Genomic DNA, 19,083 nt, shown 5'->3' on the forward strand with positions numbered 1-19,083 from the left:
GGAGTTGGTCACAGTCATCCTGTTTTGCAATATGTCATTTGAGGAACCAATAATCTTTTGGGGAGGCTGAGAATAGGCGTTGACGTATTATGACACAGAACAAACAACATGAGAACTATGGACGACAACGGAACTGCCACTGAAGACCGGTTCCCATTACGTCTCGATGGTCTTGTAAGTAACCCTTACGGCATCTAGATCAGTTTCACTGAGACTTTCAGGGCTCCAATGGAAGGCATTCCGACACTGCAGGCCGCAAGGGCCGCGTTGCACTAGCCTGCAAGCGATGCAAGAGACGTAAACAGCGGGTAAGTCAGCCTTACGCACTCCCTAGATGATCTACTTACAAGACGCTCCAGTGCGATGGCTCCCATCCAACGTGTAAGTCCTGCGAAAGAGTTGGTACTCCATGTATTTACGAGAGAACAATCCGGCCGCAATACCCTGGCGGCAAGACGTTGTACATCAATGCTCTTGAGGAGCGTATCGCATTCCTTGAGGCAAGATTGCCAGATCATGCGCAAGATCATTTCGAGACTCTTGCGCCGTCTTCTGTTGTTGATGGTCAAGAAAATGATGTTGTCAACACGCAGGCTTATCCTGAGTCTTCGTCATCGCATCGCGGTTCTGTATCAGAGGATCTAGATGGCTATGAGCGCAATTCTATCATTGATGGTGTTGCATATCTCTCTTTATGTGCTTCAGGAACAGCTGAAGCGACTCCAGATCCATCATATCTGGGTTCAAGTTCAGGCGCTGCCATCGCTCGAATGATACAGCGGTCCATCTTTCACAACTCCAGGAATGGCATCACTCGTCCGAGTAATTTCCCAAGACAACCGAACCCTTCTGTCGACCCATATCTCGAAAGCCTAGCTCCAGCTCTTCACCTCCATCCGGATGAACCGTCTCACAGCTTCCCTTTCCCAGATGAAGCACGTCATCTCTTCGACATCTTCTTCGATCGAATGCACACCCGATGGCCAATCCTAGACAGGAAGAAATACACTGAGCTTTTCGAACGTCAATATCAGCAGGGTGCTCTATCCATAACCCAAAGAAGCATCATGCATCTCATCTACGCTATCGCTGCACGCTTTGAACAGCTTACACGCAAGCCATCACAAGTCGATCCTGAGAAGCATTTACTGGCAGCGATTGAACCGATGGATTACATCTTAGAACAGCATAACCTTGCTACAGTTCAGTTCCTCTTGTTACTTGCGGTTCATGGCCAGAGATCACCTTACGGGGCTGGTGCTTGGAGTCAAGTCCGCTATGCGGTTTCGCTCTGCATTGAGCTTGGTTTGCATCGTGAGCGGCAGGGACCACCGCCAGGTGCTGATGTGGCGAGGGACTTGGAGATTCGTCGACGAGCGTTTTGGTCGTGTTATTGTCTGGATCGAGGTACTAGTGTAGTACTAGGAAGAGCATTTGCGATATCTGACAGAGACATCAATGTTTCGGTAAGTCACCCTCACCTGCAATTGGAGTAACCTTCTGACTCAAGGTAGATGCCAAGCCCTGGTCGAGAGTATTGGGACTTGACGCATGCATCTTCGCTGGGCGATGATCGTACAGTGGAGTGGTGCAACATCGAACCCTTCATTCATATCATTAAGCTCGAGAAGATCCAGTCGCGCATTCACCGCACTGTCTTCAGGGTCGATAAGGACATATTCTCTGGTCCAGTCGAAGATCGCGTCAAGTTGGATCAGAAGATGGCGTCTATACGAGCAGACCTCGATAAATGGATTCAGACGACGCCTCAGTCGCCCAAAGATAATGGCAAGATCACTTGGCTCTATGATCCTGAGAGTACAAACCAAGACGCCGGAGACTTTTACAGTCTGTGAGTAACTTCCTTTCGTAGGGTTTTTGCGTACAGGACTAATGGCAGTAGCCAATATCACAAAGCAGTCTTGGCCCTCTTCACAGTCTTACTTCCCTCTCTAGCCACGACCGATCCCCGGTTCATCACAACAGCACGATCAGCTGCATGTGTCTGCATAGCATACAAGCGACTGAACCAACAAAGGACTCTGACATACACCATGATCTCTCTTCACAGTTGTTTCGTCGCCGGACTCACTCTGATGTACTGTATCTGGAAGGACAAGAGTCTGTTCAGCTATCACGTCGTCGAGGCTACGCAGGCATGTTCCCAGAGCCTCACTGTATTTGGCGAGAAATGGGCAGGCGCTGTAAAATACCGCGATATTTTTGATGCCCTTTCAGGCAGTCTTTTGAAGACTCTCATGAGCCCTGGTGGATTGTCTGGTGATACGGGAATGGGTGCGCATCCGACTCCCCCTTTGCAGACTAAGTTTGACCGGCCAAGCTTCAGCACCAGCCCAGGGTTATCATCGCATCAACCTCACTCCATCTCACAGACTAGCAATGAGTCAGACGATATCACAATGCGTGATCTTGTTTCGGACGCTGTCAAAGAGGCTTTCATGGAAGTTGATGAGGAAGCACCTGGTGGTTGGCAAGGCTGGCACATGTGGAATGAGATGCTAGGTGAAAATCTTAGTGCTTCAGAACTGTCCACATCCAATGTGTTTTCTGGAGCGGCGAAGGGTGGCAAGGATGTTTGGAACTTGTCGCAGGGAGACTTGGACCTGAGCAGAGGTTGGGACTTCAGCGCACAGTGAACTTCTTGCATGAGCTATCATCGAATAACTACAAAACATGTGCCATTTGCACCATTTTTATTACCCCCATTGAAGCTTCTGGCGCTCTTCGGCCTCGTGGCAAAGCGGATCAAGAGCATGCAACTAATTATGAATCATCTATTCACCTATTCTATCATGCCAATTGACCCTTCTTGTAAGGAAACTGCTCCCTAAAAGCCTCAGCAATCTCCGTCCTCGTCGCAACCCAAACACCCTCCTTCTGCGCAATATACTCCACAAAATCCTTCAAAGCCTTAAACCGTCCCGGTCTTCCAATAATACGACAATGCAAGCCAATAGTCATCATCTTAGGTTCCCCCGCCTCTCCCTCCTCGTACAGCACATCAAATGCATTCTTGAGATGAGTGTAGAAACTGGTAGAGTCGCGAAAGCCAGTGACAACGTGAAACTTGAAATCATTGCAGTCGTAGCTGTACGGAACCATCAGACAGCCCTTGGGATTGGGTTTTTCTCGCTCGGTGGGGAGATCAATCCAGTACGGTACGTCGTCGGCGTATGTATCGCTTGCCCAAACGAGCTCTTCACCCATTTCTTCGTAAACTTGGGGGATTAGAGTGCGGCTGTGCGGCGAAGGACGCCCGTAGTACCATCCCTTAGGAGCATATCCCGTCAGGCTCTTCAAACTGGTGATGCCCTTTTTGATGTATTCCTTCTCCTTTTCAACAGACCAATCATGATGATCTACCCAGCGGTAAGCGTGAGAAGCTACATCGTGACCCTCTTCGACGCAGCGAGTAGCTACTTCAGGCTGCTGCTCAACAGCTTGTGCAACAGCGTAGAGAGTGAACTTCATTTTATGCTGGTTGAAGAGCTTGAATAATCGCCAGAAGCCGACGCGGGAGCCATATTCGTACTCTGATTCGCCGTTGAGATCGCGCTCATTCATGCGTGGTGTTGTAGGGTGTTCTCGAAGGTTTGTCTCTGAGACGCCATCGCCACTTTGAACACAGCGCTCACCTCCCTAATGCCACGGGAGTTAGCAGTGAAGGTGGTTATTTCTGTGCAGTTGACTTACCTCTTCGTAATTGATGACGAATGACACAGCGATCTTGGCATTGTTGGGCCACCTCAACCCAACTAGACCCTTCTCTCCATAACCCTTGAAGTCACGGTCATAGCCGTAATCGGGGTGCGAGGCGAAAGTAGTAGGCATGATAGGCAATAACACCAGACTCTGAGAATGAAACTCTTGGATCAACACAGTTAGACAATGGACTGATGGCTAGGCTATAAGCAAGCTGTATCAATGCCTTATCTCAACGCCGGCCAACTCATTGCGAACACTTCGGCGAATTTTGTGCCGACCTCTCCTTCGACCTTCCTTTATCCGACCGGGTCAGGAAAACGCCCCTAGCGCGGGGCCATGAGTCGTGTTTGTGATAAGGAACGCGGGGAAGATAACAGACGTTGCATTATGGCTGGGGACGATAAGCTCTTGGTTGACCCCGTTTATTCCCGCTTATCACTCAACGCTGAACAATAAAGCTAAGCCGGATTGAGACAATGGGATTCTGTTTAAGATGTGTAGGGTAAGGGCAGTAGAATGCTGAATGAATGAGATAAACAGTAAATTACAGTCGTAATATAGAGTAATAATAAAATTTGGCATCTTTATTTACTTTATATTGGTACTTTTAAGTACGGGTTATAGTAGGTTTCTTACTTACACAAGAAAAATGGGATATCTTAGTGATTATGACAATCTATTGTTGAAGCCTCAGGCCGAACGTACATCGAATTAGGTAGGTGAAAGTGCATAAACTCAGCCTTCCACGACAGGTACTTTGTTTTTGGTGAGGGTACCACCAATACTCAAGTACTCCCTCTAGCCGGGATTTTGAAACTACTGCACTAACAGAACGACATGAGAACAGACGTATCTTGTGTATCGTTCGAAGTACTATCAATAGCCCCTTATCTATCGATATTCTGTCTTGTCCCCACCAAGTTTCGCGTCATCTCATTGATGACCAGGCCGTCTTCAATCAACGCGTTTTCCTTTCACAACCAACAATTCTTTTTAGACAATAGTAAAGAACAACTGACGAAAACTTTTATTTCCTGTAATCACCCAAGGAAGGCCTATCTCTATCGCTGCGCCTTTTCGAGATCAACCTGTCCAGGTCTCTCATCCTCTTCCGTCATCTCTCGATCTGCTGAACCTGACGCGTCCTCACTTTTCGCTGGCGATTTGAGGCTCGTGTTCCCAACCCAAAACGTCAGAAGCAGACTTAGTCCCGTGCATACCGTAAAGAAGAGGAATGTGTAGTACAGACCCTTCATGTATGCATCCAGAATGATATCCTGATCCTGCTGCGACAAGCCCATACTGCTCAACGAGTATGTCGATGACGTTAATTGAGCGATCGTGTCGTTGGACACGATACCCCTTCCTCCAAGCTCTTTGTTCAGCGTGTTTGATAGAATAACGCCTGAAATGACAACGCCAAATGCGCCGCCGATTGTGCGGATAAAGTTCCGCAAGCCAGTCGTCACTGCTCTGTCCTCGCTGCGACCATTCGCGTACATTCCCACGAGTGTAGGCTGCAGAGTGAACCCAATACCTGCGCCCTCAACGATGAGAATGCCTATTAGAGGCCCTAGCTTCGTTTTCCGATCGAAAATAAGCGTGAGGCCATTTCCAAGCGTCCATAGAGCGAAACCAGCTAGGATGCAGTGCATGTAACTTCCGACGCGACTCATGTACTGCCCCGAAAGGATAGACGTGAGCGATGTCGGAATGACGACCGCTAAGATCAGAGCACCGGCGACCAGCGCGTCATATCCAAGGACCGACTGGAAGTACAGCGGTAGATAGAAGAAATTACCGAAGTAAGCCAAACCCGTCAAGAAAGACTGCAGATACAGCGCCCAGCAATGGGGCGCGCGGTAGAGTCGAAGAGGCATGATTGGCAGTTTTGCCAATTTCCACTCAAACAGAACGAAGAGGACGGCTAGAAAGATACTGATGATGACGGTGGCAATGAAGAACGCTGATGTCCAGGCATATGTGACGCCTCCTCCAGATATGGGGATCAGAAGTAGTAGTGTCGATGCAATGTTGAGAACGATGCCTCCGTAGTCGATCTTTTTTATCTTCGCCATGTATTCTCCGGATCGATGCTTGAGAGGGAGGTAGAACCAGATAATTGCTGTAGTGGGTAGAGTGATGATGGGTATCATCCAGAAGACCCATCGCCAAGTCGCAGATTGAACGATCGCACCGCCTAAGAAGGGTCCAACGCCATTGGCAAGCGCGATGATGGCTCCCAGCATTCCTGAGTTTTGTCAATACCGAGACCAAAATCGACAAATAGCTTACGTACCTTGATAATACCCACGATTTTGCAGTGACGTGATATCACTTACAATAATCATGACCAAGCTATTAATCCCCCCACCACCAACACCAGCAATCGACCTGAAAACATACAACTGCACCGGCGTCTTTGCAAAGCCACAAGCCAAATCACCAACACCCATAAGAAACAAACAAAGCAATAGCATATTCTTCCTCCCAAAAATATCCGAAAGTCGACCGTTGATAAGCTGGAATGCCGTCGACGCTATCAAAAACGAAGTTCCGATCCATGACGTTGAAGTTCCCGTTTTGAGCTCGCCGGCTACGGAGGGAGTGGCTGTTGACACGCTGGTTTGGTCGAGGAATGATACGAAGAGGCATACTGAGAGGGCGGTTATGGAGATTAGGAGGCGTTTGCGGGGGAGATCGCTGTTGCGTTGGCCGCCTATGCTTTCGGCGTCGCTTTGGTCTGCTATTTGTGTGCTGGAACCGCTGTCGGCATTGGCTATTTGTGCTTTTCCATCATCGGTGAGCTGAGATGGTATCTCGTCCTTTGTGATTCGGTCGGAACAAGCTTGCGATGTGTTCAAATCCTTAATATCGCGACTCATGATGGCGATGAATGGGGCAGTATCGTGTCTCTCGCCTGGAATCAGGTTGTCCGGGTACAAGAGAAAGGAAGAGGGTTGATCACCTGCACCGAAGTCCTTGTATTTTGACACGCAATAACCTCCACCTAGGGAAGAAACGATGATCAATTTTGCAATGTCATCATCAAATTCTCCAGCTCAGTCATTTCCTGCCAGGAACCTTTATTCCCGAATCCCCCGCCTTGTCTTCATTCGACGAGACACGAGCGCATCTGCAAAGGTCCCCATCGGCCAAGAATGTCCCTGTCGGGAATAAAGCGGCTGGTGCAGAGCTGTTTTGTATCGGCATCTTCTGTTCCGACATCTGGATAAGTTTTCCGGATGATTGCGATAAGGGTGGATATACGGAGTACCCACAGAGGAGTTAGTGGTGGGGATGAATGAATGAATGGGTGGGTAATGGGAACGCATATTTATTGCAGGGGGGTTGATACCATCATGACTCTCTTTTCAATACTGTGATTATCACGATACTTACTTATTTTGAAAGCTGACCCTATCTGATTAACGAATTGCTCACGGACGGAGACATCATGTCGCAACTCTTTGAGCCATTGGCCGTTGGCTCAACTTCTCTGGAGCACCGAGTCGTTATGGCGCCTCTGACCAGATACCGCTGCGACGACGATCATTGCCCAACTTCAATGACACGAGGTGAGTAGCAGTAAACAAGCCATTGAACTCCGTTCAGTCATCAAAGCTAACTGGACAAATAGAATACTACGAACAACGGGCATCAACACCTGGCACTCTCATCATCAGCGAAGCAACCTTCATATGCGAAAGCACAGCGGGTTCCGACAATGCACCTGGAATCTGGTCCGATGCTCAAATCACAGCGTGGCGGAGTATAACCGATGCAATTCACGCAAAGGGCTGTAAAGTCTTTTGCCAACTCTGGCATCAGGGACGGGCTGGCAACCCTGATGTTCTTCAGCGGAAGGGCTATCCTCTTCTTTCCAGTAGTGCTGTTCCAGCTGACCCATCGATGGCAACTCCTCAAGAAATGACAGAGGATGATATCCAGACTACAATAAAGGACTATGTTTCTGCTGCGAGAAATGCCATTGCAGCGGGTTTCGACGGCGTTGAGATCCACGGTGCGAATGGGTATCTACCTGATCAGTTCTTACAAGACACTTGCAACAAGCGCACAGATCGTTGGGGAGGAAGTATTGAGAACCGCGCTAGATTCCACATTGAAGTCACCAAAGCCATTACCGCAGCCATCGGAGCCGATAAGATTGGAATGCGTCTCAGTCCCTACAGCGATTTTCTAGGCATGCTCATGGACGACCCAGATCCTCAGTTTCACTACCTTATCGAGCAGCTCAAACCACTTGGTCTAGCATACCTTCATCTCATCGAAGCAAGAATTCGCGGTAACGACGATGCTGATTGTGGTGGTCAACGGACAGTTAAGTGGATTGTTGAGTTGTGGAACAACACAAGTCCTGTGATCTTGTCGGGTGGCTTCAAGAGTGATTCAGCTAAGACTGCCGTGGATGAGATGTACAAGGGGTATTATGTTCTGATTGCTTTTGGGAGATATTTTGTCGCGAATCCGGACCTTGTGTTTCGTTTGAAGACGGGTGTTGGGTTGGAGGGGTATGATAGGACGTACTTTTATACTCCCAAGATAGCGAGGGGGTATACTGACTATGCGTTTAGTCAGGAGTTCCTGAGTAGGAAAACAGCAAAGGTGTAACCTATATTAATAAAGGTTTGAGAAGTTTGCATCGGCATCATTAGCAGGCCGGTGAATCGGTCTTGATCTGTTTGACACATTCCGCGAAGTTACACTGTAGGCGTTGATGGCTCACGAAATTCTAGCAAGTGACTTACCCGAATACGAATAGGCAAAAGAAGTAGCTCAGCAGACGAAAGTAGCTGAGGTGACACTTTTAGGAGCGATGAATCCGCTGTCACGAAGATGAATAGACTAATCGTGATGTGATAAACATGGGTCCCGGAGTTGTACAATGTAGCCATGTTCTGAATAGGCACAGGATAACAGTATCACTACGTTTGAGGGTGAATCTATGTTTAAGACACTATCGCGTGGCTCTTCGCCACTGAAATTAGCAAGGCTGTACGACATAGACGTCCTATTCTTATAACGACAGTTAGTAAGAGCTGCCATAACATGGTACGTGAAGATGATATTAATACAAGTTTATAGCAAACATATAATGCATATGTTGAGCATATTTTTTGTTAATGAATAGCCTCAGCGAACAGAAGGTAGCGTGTATTATTGTTGTAGTTATTGGATCACGAACAGCTCAAATGTATAAATAGTGATCCTCTCGCAGCATACAACCCTGTCCTTTAAGTAACCCGACTAGCAAAAGAACATACTATCTAAGCTATCAGATTATTTATTCTAGAAGAATCAAGATGTGCCAAATGGAAACTACAGAAGTCAAGCCTGCGGCAGGCACAGATCGCGTCCTCGTCACCTGTTGCGAGTGGAGAACCTTTAGGAGAAAGGACGGGAGCACGTATCGCTAGATAGTTCAGGACTGTGGCTCTTGTAACTGCATTTATTCTAGCAACTACATTCCGCAGAAGTAAGCCTGAATAGGGTCGGAAGGACTGTGTATGGGAAATGGCATTGAGTTGACATGGCTGTATGATGAAAAGGAGGCTAAGAATTGGTGTTTTAGGAGGCCAGGTGGTGGCCGGATGAGAGGGGGCATCTGAGGATATAACCATAGCTAGGATGTAAATAAGAAGAGTCTTGTTCATGGATTATTTGCAGATCTGAGGATTTGAGAAGTGTCTTCCCCGCTGCCGCTTTCAAGCCTCAGGCTTTGCCAGCAAGTTGTGGGCTAGAAGTGTTATATGCAGTCGAGACTTGTGGCTGTGAGCTTATTCCGGTAGAGAGAACCTAGCTTTGCCATCATCTATGACAAACCTCCTTCGACAGCACATCCGCAGTACAACAGCACAACTGTAACAAGGCCCACATGACCAGGATGCCTTTTAACAAACACAAGCCATGGAAATAGAGTGGGCAACCATAGCAGCTACGCTATAAGTCGAGTAATTTTGCAGACCGTGAATTGTCATCTAATCGAGATTGTCTCCAGCAAAGCATCAACATTATTAATCCGATAGCTCGGCGATATGTACAACTCCAACTCATCCACCCAGAACTAGATACAAGAACGTCCAGTATCACAAGGAACTATCCCACGAGAGCAAGGGCAAGAGGGAGGGCGTACATGAGGATCTCACCGACCATGAAGCTCTTGCCAGCAACGTTGGGCTGGCCGTCGCTGCCGGAGACACTTGATGGTGTTGAACCCTCGTCGCCGGTGCCCGAGGCGCTCTCAGAAGCACCTCCACCTGAGCTGTCGCCATCGCCTGAGCCACTTCCGCTTCCACTGCCACTGCCGCCTCCGCTACCGCCTCCGCTGCCACCACCACCAGAGCCGCTATCACCAGAGTCATCACCATCATCCCCAGAACCTTCACTACCACCACCAGAGCCACCACCGCTCCCCCCTCGACTCCCTCCACTAATAGCACTCCTAATATTCGCATCCTGAATCGTAACCTGTACCGGCTTATCCCCCGCCTTATGAATAACATTGACCTTCTGATCCAGCGCAGCCTTGAACTTGTCACTCGAAATACTCTCCTCTTCATCCCCAGTACCCAAAAGCTCCTTATCATAGATGGTCGAACCGTCAATGAGCATTTGTAAGCGGTTACCAGACTTGACGCCTTTCTTGAGGTCTGCGATCTTTACAGAGAGCACGACGCGTACGTCTTCGCCCTCGGGGACGTCTTCGTCGCTTGTGGGCGGAAGATCGCATTTTGCTTCGGCGTTGGGAGGGGGTTTGAGGATGCTGAGGGAGTTAGTATTTATTTAATAAACGGGAGGATTAGGGGGGTCTTACACGACAGTTTTGTCGCCTGCGCCTTGGAACTGGGCATAGTCGCCCAGATCAGCTTCTTTGAGATCAATCGCGTAGTCCTGAGCAGGTGACGTTGGCGCAGCGCCCTTGGAAGTAGCAAGGGTAGTCTTCTCCTTGCCTCCACTACCTGTAGCTGCAGCTTTGCGGGTTGTTCCATCAGCGGTCTGTTCACTATCGCCCGTCTCCTCTGCTTCACCCCCCTCAGTCGCACTAGGAGCATAGTAATAATTACCGTCGTCATCAGTCGTCTTCGCATCGCTATTCTCAGTCTTTGTCGGTGCCACAAGGTTTCTGGACTCCTGCTGGGTTGACTCTTCTGGTTCAGAGTCAGCGGTTGGTTCTTCGGTCTCTTCAGCCGATGGCTCTTCGGTCGTCTGTGGAACTTGGTCGTCTGCGGTGTTGGATGCCAGAGGGGTTGCCTCTGGTGTCTCTTCGGCCGCGGAGCTCAAGGCTTCTGTTGGAACGACGGGTGCCGCATCGGTCTCACCAGTAGCTTCCTCACCATTGGTATCTGTCTCTTGGGGAGTTTCCTCATCGGTCTGAGTAGCGTCCACGTCTGTTGGGGCAGGCGCGGGTTCAGTGTCGGTTGGGGCGGGCTGGTCGGTGGGAGCTAGCTGTTCATCGTCTGTATTTGTCTCGACGGGATCATCAGGATTGGCTGAGGGGTCATCGACATCGGTGGGATCTGGAGCGGGGATTCTGGCATCGGATCCGTCGCCGTCAGTGGGCTGAGGGTCATCTACTATGACTGTTGGTCCATCATCCACTGGGTCTGGGGTATCTGAGGGAGTGTCTGGTTGTCGTCAGTGGGAGTTAAATTAATGCTTCAATCAAGCGCACCGCCATCAGATGGGTTACTAGGGTCAGGAGCAGGCACATCTGCGGGATCTGTCTCCGCAGGGTCGGCAACAGTAGCGATACTGTCACCTTCGGGCTGAGGTTCTGTCTGACTGAGGCCTCTCTCGAGGAGCAGACCTAGTACGAGGCCTCTGAGCAGGCGCATAGTGACGGTGCAGAGTCTGATGCAATTACAAGGAAGAAAGTAAATAGAGCACGGAGGGCAATGGCGGAGATCTCTTGTGATGCTCTATTCTGCTGATACAGTAACACAAGATTTGGCCATCGCCTTATATACCTGCATCCTTTCAGCTCGGTAAGCTCCCTCTTCCCCTCCCAGAATCTAGACCCGGCAGTAGAGGCTCTCGTTTGAGCTTGTTTATGCGCTAGTAGCCAAAGCTGAAAATGCACATTCCCATCGCCCAATATGCTTGAGGCACATCAGCCTTATGGGGCTCTTGGCAGCGCCAGCCAGACAATATTGGGTGTTTTTAAGCGAAACAGGAAAGCCACCTCACCGTCTTCTGACACATAATGACCCAAAATGTCACCAAAAAGAGGTTGATTCAGCTGATATTGGCAAAGCCCGCAATTAGACATTTCTATTGACACAAAACAATGTTTTAAGCTCGCCTCCGCCTCCCTCGGAGAGGAGATTGAATCTACCGGCGGGGGCAGTGAGACGCCAAAGTGCGCCACGCTCAATGCTAGGCTGAATCTCTAAAAACAAGGTTAATAATTAAACAGGCTTCTTCGCAGCGACTCGCAGCGGGTGAGCCTCTGTATTGTAAACAAACAGATTCTCCCCTCCCTCCAGCACGTCCCATTCGCCCTTGTTCTCCGTCTGGATCAGCCACATGTACTTGAGCGTCTCGGCGAGCATGAAGCTAGCCATGATGCCGCCGCGCACTCCGTCGCCAGACGGAGAGAGCACGTTGTTGATGCTAGCGAACCCCCCGCCAACGCGCATCGTCCTGTTCTGCGCTAGGGTGTACGCCCACGCCACGTCGCGCCAGTACTGGTCGTGCGTCTTCTGGTACGCGTAGTACCAGCTCTCCACGGCCTCGGGTGCCTGGCCGCCCGCGAAGGCTCCCTCCTGGATGAAGAAGCCCGCGCGCTCGTAGAAGAGCGTCTGGTTCTTGTTCTCGGGCTGCGCGAGCTCGTTGAGGTCCCAGCTGTAGAGGGTTGGGCCGATGCCGGATGCCGTGTAGCGGTAGCCGTTGGCGCAGTACTCGCTGAAGGAGAGGCCGTAGTCGAGCCAGTCTGGGCGGTCTAGGGCTGAGCTTCCGAGAATGAATGAGCCGCCGATGAAACATGCGAGGAATTCGGTGTAATTGACTTGTTGCGTTCCAGTGAATGCGGCTGCCATGGTCAAGTCGGGTCGCGATGATGGATGAGAGATGAGATGCTTGATGGTAGAGTCGGCCGCCAGAGTGAAACGCTCGCCGTAATGGCTGAACCTGTCTGGGTCATAGACATACATCTTGATGAGGTACTCATAGGCTGAGTCATTACCCGACGTCCATCCACCATACTCATCAAGAATTTCACCCGTCTTGAGGCTGAAGCGGCCTCCAGTCAGACCAGGCCAGACCTCAGAAGACGGAGAGAGCCAATACGACTCAGCGCGATTGGCCAGCTTGCCATATTGGGGATCGCCAGTGAGATCAGAAAGGTGCTGCCATTCAAGAACAAGAGTGCCCATAGCAGCCAATCCTGTGTAGGCAGTTCCATCTTCAAGGCTATTCTCATCGGTAGATGTCTGGTTCTCGATCCAAAGTGACCCCCACGGGATTCCAGAAGGTGTATCGAAAGCAAACTTCAGTGTGTCGGCTAGTGTAGTCGCTTGCTTGAGCAGCGCATCGACATTATCCTTGTTGACTTTGAGATGCTTGAACGGTCCTTTGAGAAGATCATAGGCACTCAACAATCCACCCAGATATCGAATATTGGTCTCAAACAAACTAACAGACGTAGGCTGAGGCGTGTTCGTCTTGGTAAAGTTGATCGTCGGGATAAAGTCCAGAATGATCTCCACAATATCCGTCTGCTCCATCAAAATCGCAGTATCAAGACCATCGACAGCAGTGACGCCCCATCCATTACGATCATCCGAGTAGTTGCCGTACTTTGGCCTCAAAGAATCGTGAGGGAACGCATGCTCATAGTATCCATTCCACGCGAAGCGAAACATATCAATGATATCATCCGCGCGCTTCTTCTGGCTGGGCTCAAAACCGGTGTAGTCATAGTGCTTGCCGCGCTGTTTGGGATACCGCAATCCCCTGAGTTTCTGCTCAGAGAGAGGTGTAGAAGGCGAAGCGAGTGCTGATAGCACAAAAGTGCAAAGAACGAGTGAGAACAACATCATGGCTCGAATGAGTGAATGCCACATGCTCAGAAACAACAGACCGGACAGCACCGCATCTTAACCCCAAGAGAAATTCATTTGCACGTGCCGATGCTCAAAGTTACTTTTTTGGTGCGTTGCAGATATAATCACCGCATGTTTATCATCATGTAGCATTGTTGCAATTGCGCCTGAATTGAGCAGATCAGCAGGGGAAATTGAGTTTAATGCGTTAATTAAGATCATGCAAATACGACTGTAAGTCGGCAGTTATCAAAGCACCACTCGAGCTTTGACTTTCCGACGAACCCTTGAGCTATAACCCTGCAATTTTGGCATCATCGGAAGTTTTGCGTGCAGATCATGAGTTAAAATGCTTGCCGTGAATAATGGCTGCAATCTCGCTCCTGTGACCATGGCCTGACGATTGAGCAGATTACGTGTCAATGGAATGGCGACTTTGAGATCTAAAGGTCCAAAGAGCTAAACCGAATCAATTATACCATAGCCAGGTAGCTCTCGAGCTATGTTCAGTCATGGACTGAAGTTTGGTCGCAAAGGTGTCGATAATTACCTCAAGCGGCTCTGAGACTTGGCTGGCCAATTGCCCGACCAAAGGTTAAGCCGTGGAGACCGGGAGTTCAAGGATGAACGTGAGGAACTTGCATTGAGAGGCAAGAAAGACATGAATATCACGATCGTACTGGCATTGCTTCCCCGCTCCGACATATGTCTGACAGTCTGGCGCAGACGTTGTCTTCCATATTAGCCCTGGATCGATCACGCGGGCTACTAGAAAATTGTAGCATCCTTCCCGTCCTTCACTTAGTCCCGAATTCCTTCCCTGCCTTTGCAGCATGACCTAGGCGTGGTTCATAGCAATGTTCGTATAGGGTATGGAACGCAGATTCATGGGCCAGGATAGGGCGGTCGCCACGGCTCTTGGCTCCAGCTCCAGATTGTCCAAACTCCGAAAATCACAGCTGTAGAAAATATCACCATTGAAATTATACGCTTTGTCGTTGTAACGCCAATTCCGGTGTCATTTTCAAAGGTTGTAGAAGGCGGGAGGAGGGGCTCTGTTTCAGGTAATGGTGGCCCGCCGAACGTTGTATTGTCCATATGGTGGTGGTGCGGCATTTTTGAAGATATATGAGCTCAAAACGCTTCTATGCAATGTGGGTGAGAGAATAGAGATCACTTGCAGATTGTCATTTGACTGACTTACCTACCTTATCTACCATTTTGACCCCCAAGACCATTCGCTGCGCCCTGTGGATCCACGAGGCGCAGCCAACTCTCGGAAGGACGCAAAGCACTGTACTCGTGACCAATATAGAACAGTACAATTCAGAATCGATTGCGGATCTGCTCCAGTCCGAGCCGAAGCTCAGCAACGAGTGGACTAGGACAATAATTGGGGTCCGAAAGACTCAAACATGTTCAGAGAAAATCGGCCTGGGCGCGGTACTATTCGCGTAGGTCGTCACCTACTCCGTTGAGGTAAAATTAAAATAGAGACATCTATCTGTGTCCCTTAGAAGGAGTCATCCAAGGCTAGGAAATAAATATTCAGGTCTAATCTAACACAATGAACGTGGTGAGTCCAATACGTGGTGGCCATTTCCCGCAAAACAAGAGGTAAGCCTTTCACTCCGGTTGAATCTACCTATAACTGGCTTCAGGGCAAAGAGACAAGTTCTATAATTGATAAAACCACACAGAAGAGTAAAAGCCATATTGGGCCTTTCCACTCTAACTAGATAGATAGTACATAGAAGATATAATCTTGTGCATAGTGACCAAGCATCAAAATCTTAGAGAAGGAGGAGTACGTCCGGATCTTTTATAAGCTCATTTATAGAAGACATCTACAGCCTTCAACATCTTGACCATACCCCCTCAAAGCCGAACAGCGGTTACAAGCAACATCATCTCAAAGTTAAGCACACTGGCCCGAACCGGGATCCGCACTATTAAGAGATCAGCAAATTATCCTCAGAGGCAGATAGTAAGATCAAAACTTACGAGAAATCCCAGACAACGTTGGCTCCTTGAGGATTGTCTTCCCCCTGTTTATAAGAAGACCTGCCCCCATGATCACAGCCGTTGATCTCTCTGTGGAGTCGATCGGTGCAATCAGCCGACGAAATACTGAACCCTTCCCCGATCACGTTTCCACCGACCAGGATAGTAAAGTCTACCTTCTTCAAGGTGCTCAGATTAACACAGAAGGTCTTGAACTCTCCGCGCCGATAGTCACCTGGAGATAAGCTGCCGTCGGTGCAAAGACGCTGGGCTGCTTCTAGTGCGGTGAACTTATCTCCGCCCCATGTTTCTCCAGAGCGGTGGCATTCTCCGCTGGCTCTCGGAATGGCAGCTAAGAGGGCGGCAAGAAGGAATGATGGGTAGTGCATTGTGAATTGGGGACCTAGGTATTGAGTTTTGAAGATTGAGGGGGAATAGGAGAGTCAAGAGAGAGATGGAATAGGCTTGTAGCTGGATTTGTAGCTTGGTAGTGTTCCAGTCAACAGCTGCGGGTTCTCTCATTTATAGCCAAGTCAATGAGTTCCTGGAAAGCTGTGATCTATTAACTCTCTGCCTTGTGTAAGGGCCTTTGCAAACTGACGAATGAAAAAGGCGTTTATCCGAGTAAACGAAGGATTTACAGGCATGAGAATTAGAAACCTGTTTTTCTAAATGCGTATACATTTTCGCCCCCAGAAACCGAATGCGAAGCCCCAAGTGAGGACCAAGGACGATGATACCCGGTCAATACAGCAGATCACTGCTGTAAGTTTCGTTTATATCGCATCGGGATCCCGTCCCAGTGAGACTAAGCCCCCAAGTAACGTTGTTTAATCTACGTAGTTAACCTACGTCGATGAAATCCTTTAATGGGGCTCTCTGCTGCTAAGCCTTCGCGGGCCGTGCCTGTCCGCTTACACAGCCAATAAGGGTGGATAGATTTGAGTTTCCCCTTAGCGCTTACTCACTTTTAGCTTAATTCAGAAGGTAAATCTTGCCTCGGACTTCAGCTTGTAGATGCAGATCCTCTCGTATAGATAGAAGGATTTTGATTCTCATGCTTCTTGATGAGCAGAAGGAAGAGTCATGGACGTCATGGCATGGGGGCCGTATTAACAAGATAAATTTAACTGATACAATTGGCCTCATACTAGCTATAAAAACACCAAGGAAATCTTTTCAGATTTACTGCTATTCACACATAACTCGTCATCAACAATCTTATTCTACTCCCCATCCTTATTACATCCCCCACAATGAAACCAACATCATTTCTCATTGCTATCGGGGCATCATCCGCCGCTGCATTCCCAAGCACCCTCCACAAGCGCGACTGCCACGAATCAGGCGTAACCTGGGGCGCAGAGAAATTCCTCGCCCTCCAGACTGCCCAAGAGTATTGCGATGGAAAAATCAACGGTCCCTTCAGCACCGCCGGCCAGTACATCAATAAGTGTGTCAACTTGAGCAGCAACAAGAAGATGGACTTTTTCCTCCGCTACGACTCAGAGCTTCCTGCTGATGGGCCTCCGCATGCTGTTGAGAAGAACTTGTGCACTGAGTATTTCCATCGCGAGATCAATGGGTGTGACCATGGGGGAAGAAGTTCGTACCCCGCCACTGAGGGAGGTACTGGTGCTCTTACTGTCTCGTGAGTAATGGTCCTCTATGTGCAATGATTCAAAGATGCTAATGAACTATTCTAGGGCCGACCCGAATGAAGGGAACTGTGCATAGGGACTTGAGAGGAGGTATGGACTTCAGTTAGTTGTGATGAGAACTTCTTATAGGGAGCCGAGGGAACACTGCACGAGACTGGAAGGTGCGCAATAGTATGTTCATGTACCAGTATCTTTACCAAGGTAGTCAATGATTTACCTTCGTATTTGTTCAATGCAGGAGTTCAGAAAGCTCGAAGGCAAACGCGTAGGCATGAAGCATAGTATTTATGGAAGTGAAAATCCATCACTAGAAAATAAGAATCTCCTGGGTCAACTACTTTTCCTCAATCCTTCCAATCTGGGGATTCTGCCCAATAGCCTTCTTCGTCTCATCCCACGAACCATCGCCATACAACTGAGTCCTCAAATAAGCCCACGTAACCCTCTGCATGGCAGCCAACCTCTCAACACCCTCATCCTGACACTCCTTAGCGTCCCATCCACTAATACCACCAAATCCATGCTTTCCATCCTTTACCTCAAAAGAAGCTTTAGGGCCCGGCGAAAGCTTGTAAGGGTCATTATGCCAATCTGCACCTCGGTTGGTGAGATGTGGGCTGACGTCACTGTCGCCCCAGAATACAAGACAGGGGGTTGTCATGTTGGAGAAGTCGAGGTCTAGGAAGGGAAGCATGGATTTGCCATTTTCGGAGGGATCGTCACTTGCGCCGATGGCACCGAAGAGCACGCCGGCTTTGATACGTGGATCAGGGACCTTGAACGATTTCTTATCGCGAGGATCGATGTTAACGGCACCGAGGAGGAGAGCAGAGGACAAAGAACCGAGGGAATGCCCAACAACAGCAATCTTGGACTTGTCGAGCCTACCCTTGAGCAGAGGAACGGTAGTCTCAATGGTATCAAGACTATCAACGATCTGAACCAAATCCTTGGCACGAGACTCCATGAATAGTTCACTGATGCTCTCAGCGTTCAGTTCATAGCCTAGTTGTCGGGAGCTCAAGTGTGTAGGCTGAATGACGACAAAGCCATGGCTAGCCCACCAATCGGCAACCGGGCCGTAGCCTTTGAGGGAGGAGAGATAGTTGCTTGGGCCGTGGCCGTGGGAGAGAATGATGATGGGGATATTATCTCCGTTGATGGGCGCTGTGACTTTGAGGTCCAGATCGACTCGGCGGTCTTTAGAGGGGAGGGTCACTGGTGTGAAGGTGATGATGGGAGAGGCAGAGTTGACGGGGATGTCAGCTGCGCCGCCGATGAGAGAAGGGTTGGGAAACTCCATTGTAGTAAAGATTTAAATATTAAACTTAGTAGAGCTATAAGTGTTTTTGTATAATGAACTGATCTGTAAGTATTCTCATCCGTTGCAAGAGAACCTCCCTTCTTATATATCCAACATACGCCTCTTCAATATGACGATGATAGTATCCTGACCAATCAGAGATCTCTTTCCCAAACCAGCATAGTCTCACTTTCGGTGCTGTGATTCGCTGGGTTTAGCGATCTTTCATCGGACAATGCTATTTCTCCGTTTCTTGCTGACGGCCCCGTTAACCTAAACTTCAATTGGGAGTTAACGCGGTTAAAATATGCGGAGGTAATCTTAA

General features: G+C 49.1%; 9 protein-coding genes across 9 annotated transcripts; 3 read left to right on the forward strand and 6 right to left on the reverse strand.

The window, feature by feature from the left end:
* Window positions 1-117: 117 nt before the first annotated feature.
* FVEG_10037 (hypothetical protein) lies at window positions 118-2,657 on the forward strand (the record flags this gene model as incomplete). The annotated part of the gene is made up of 5 exons (XM_018899104.1): window positions 118-174; window positions 222-308; window positions 360-1,466; window positions 1,515-1,852; window positions 1,904-2,657. The coding sequence occupies 5 exons, from the start codon at window positions 118-120 to the stop codon at window positions 2,655-2,657; spliced, it is 2,343 nt and encodes a 780-aa protein (XP_018757111.1).
* Window positions 2,658-2,811: 154 nt separating this feature from the next.
* On the reverse strand, window positions 2,812-3,852 carry FVEG_10036 (hypothetical protein; the record flags this gene model as incomplete). Its single annotated transcript, XM_018899103.1, has 2 exons — window positions 2,812-3,660; window positions 3,715-3,852. The coding sequence occupies 2 exons, from the start codon at window positions 3,850-3,852 to the stop codon at window positions 2,812-2,814; spliced, it is 987 nt and encodes a 328-aa protein (XP_018757110.1).
* A 935-nt stretch (window positions 3,853-4,787) lies between these two features.
* Window positions 4,788-6,611, reverse strand: FVEG_10035 (hypothetical protein; the record flags this gene model as incomplete). The annotated part of the gene is made up of 2 exons (XM_018899102.1): window positions 4,788-5,977; window positions 6,026-6,611. 2 exons carry the CDS (start codon window positions 6,609-6,611, stop codon window positions 4,788-4,790), a joined length of 1,776 nt encoding a protein of 591 aa, XP_018757109.1.
* Window positions 6,612-7,127: 516 nt separating this feature from the next.
* FVEG_10034 (NADPH2 dehydrogenase) lies at window positions 7,128-8,358 on the forward strand (the record flags this gene model as incomplete). Its single annotated transcript, XM_018899101.1, has 2 exons — window positions 7,128-7,304; window positions 7,367-8,358. The coding sequence occupies exons 1-2, from the start codon at window positions 7,184-7,186 to the stop codon at window positions 8,356-8,358; spliced, it is 1,113 nt and encodes a 370-aa protein (XP_018757108.1). The 5' UTR covers window positions 7,128-7,183.
* Window positions 8,359-9,843: 1,485 nt separating this feature from the next.
* FVEG_10033 (hypothetical protein) lies at window positions 9,844-11,582 on the reverse strand (the record flags this gene model as incomplete). The annotated part of the gene is made up of 3 exons (XM_018899100.1): window positions 9,844-10,510; window positions 10,562-11,372; window positions 11,420-11,582. 3 exons carry the CDS (start codon window positions 11,580-11,582, stop codon window positions 9,844-9,846), a joined length of 1,641 nt encoding a protein of 546 aa, XP_018757107.1.
* Window positions 11,583-12,155: 573 nt separating this feature from the next.
* FVEG_10032 (mannosyl-oligosaccharide alpha-1,2-mannosidase) lies at window positions 12,156-13,811 on the reverse strand (the record flags this gene model as incomplete). Its single annotated transcript, XM_018899099.1, has 1 exon — window positions 12,156-13,811. The coding sequence occupies one exon, from the start codon at window positions 13,809-13,811 to the stop codon at window positions 12,156-12,158; it is 1,656 nt and encodes a 551-aa protein (XP_018757106.1).
* A 1,897-nt stretch (window positions 13,812-15,708) lies between these two features.
* On the reverse strand, window positions 15,709-16,183 carry FVEG_10031 (hypothetical protein; the record flags this gene model as incomplete). The annotated part of the gene is made up of 2 exons (XM_018899098.1): window positions 15,709-15,739; window positions 15,795-16,183. 2 exons carry the CDS (start codon window positions 16,181-16,183, stop codon window positions 15,709-15,711), a joined length of 420 nt encoding a protein of 139 aa, XP_018757105.1.
* Window positions 16,184-17,050: 867 nt separating this feature from the next.
* FVEG_10030 (hypothetical protein) lies at window positions 17,051-17,531 on the forward strand (the record flags this gene model as incomplete). The annotated part of the gene is made up of 2 exons (XM_018899097.1): window positions 17,051-17,445; window positions 17,501-17,531. The coding sequence occupies 2 exons, from the start codon at window positions 17,051-17,053 to the stop codon at window positions 17,529-17,531; spliced, it is 426 nt and encodes a 141-aa protein (XP_018757104.1).
* Window positions 17,532-17,789: 258 nt separating this feature from the next.
* Window positions 17,790-18,758, reverse strand: FVEG_10029 (hypothetical protein; the record flags this gene model as incomplete). Its single annotated transcript, XM_018899096.1, has 1 exon — window positions 17,790-18,758. The coding sequence occupies one exon, from the start codon at window positions 18,756-18,758 to the stop codon at window positions 17,790-17,792; it is 969 nt and encodes a 322-aa protein (XP_018757103.1).
* Window positions 18,759-19,083: the final 325 nt, after the last annotated feature.

This window comes from Fusarium verticillioides, chromosome 9, assembly GCF_000149555.1.
Source record: "Fusarium verticillioides 7600 chromosome 9, whole genome shotgun sequence".
NCBI classification, from domain to species: Eukaryota; Fungi; Ascomycota; class Sordariomycetes; order Hypocreales; family Nectriaceae; genus Fusarium; species Fusarium verticillioides.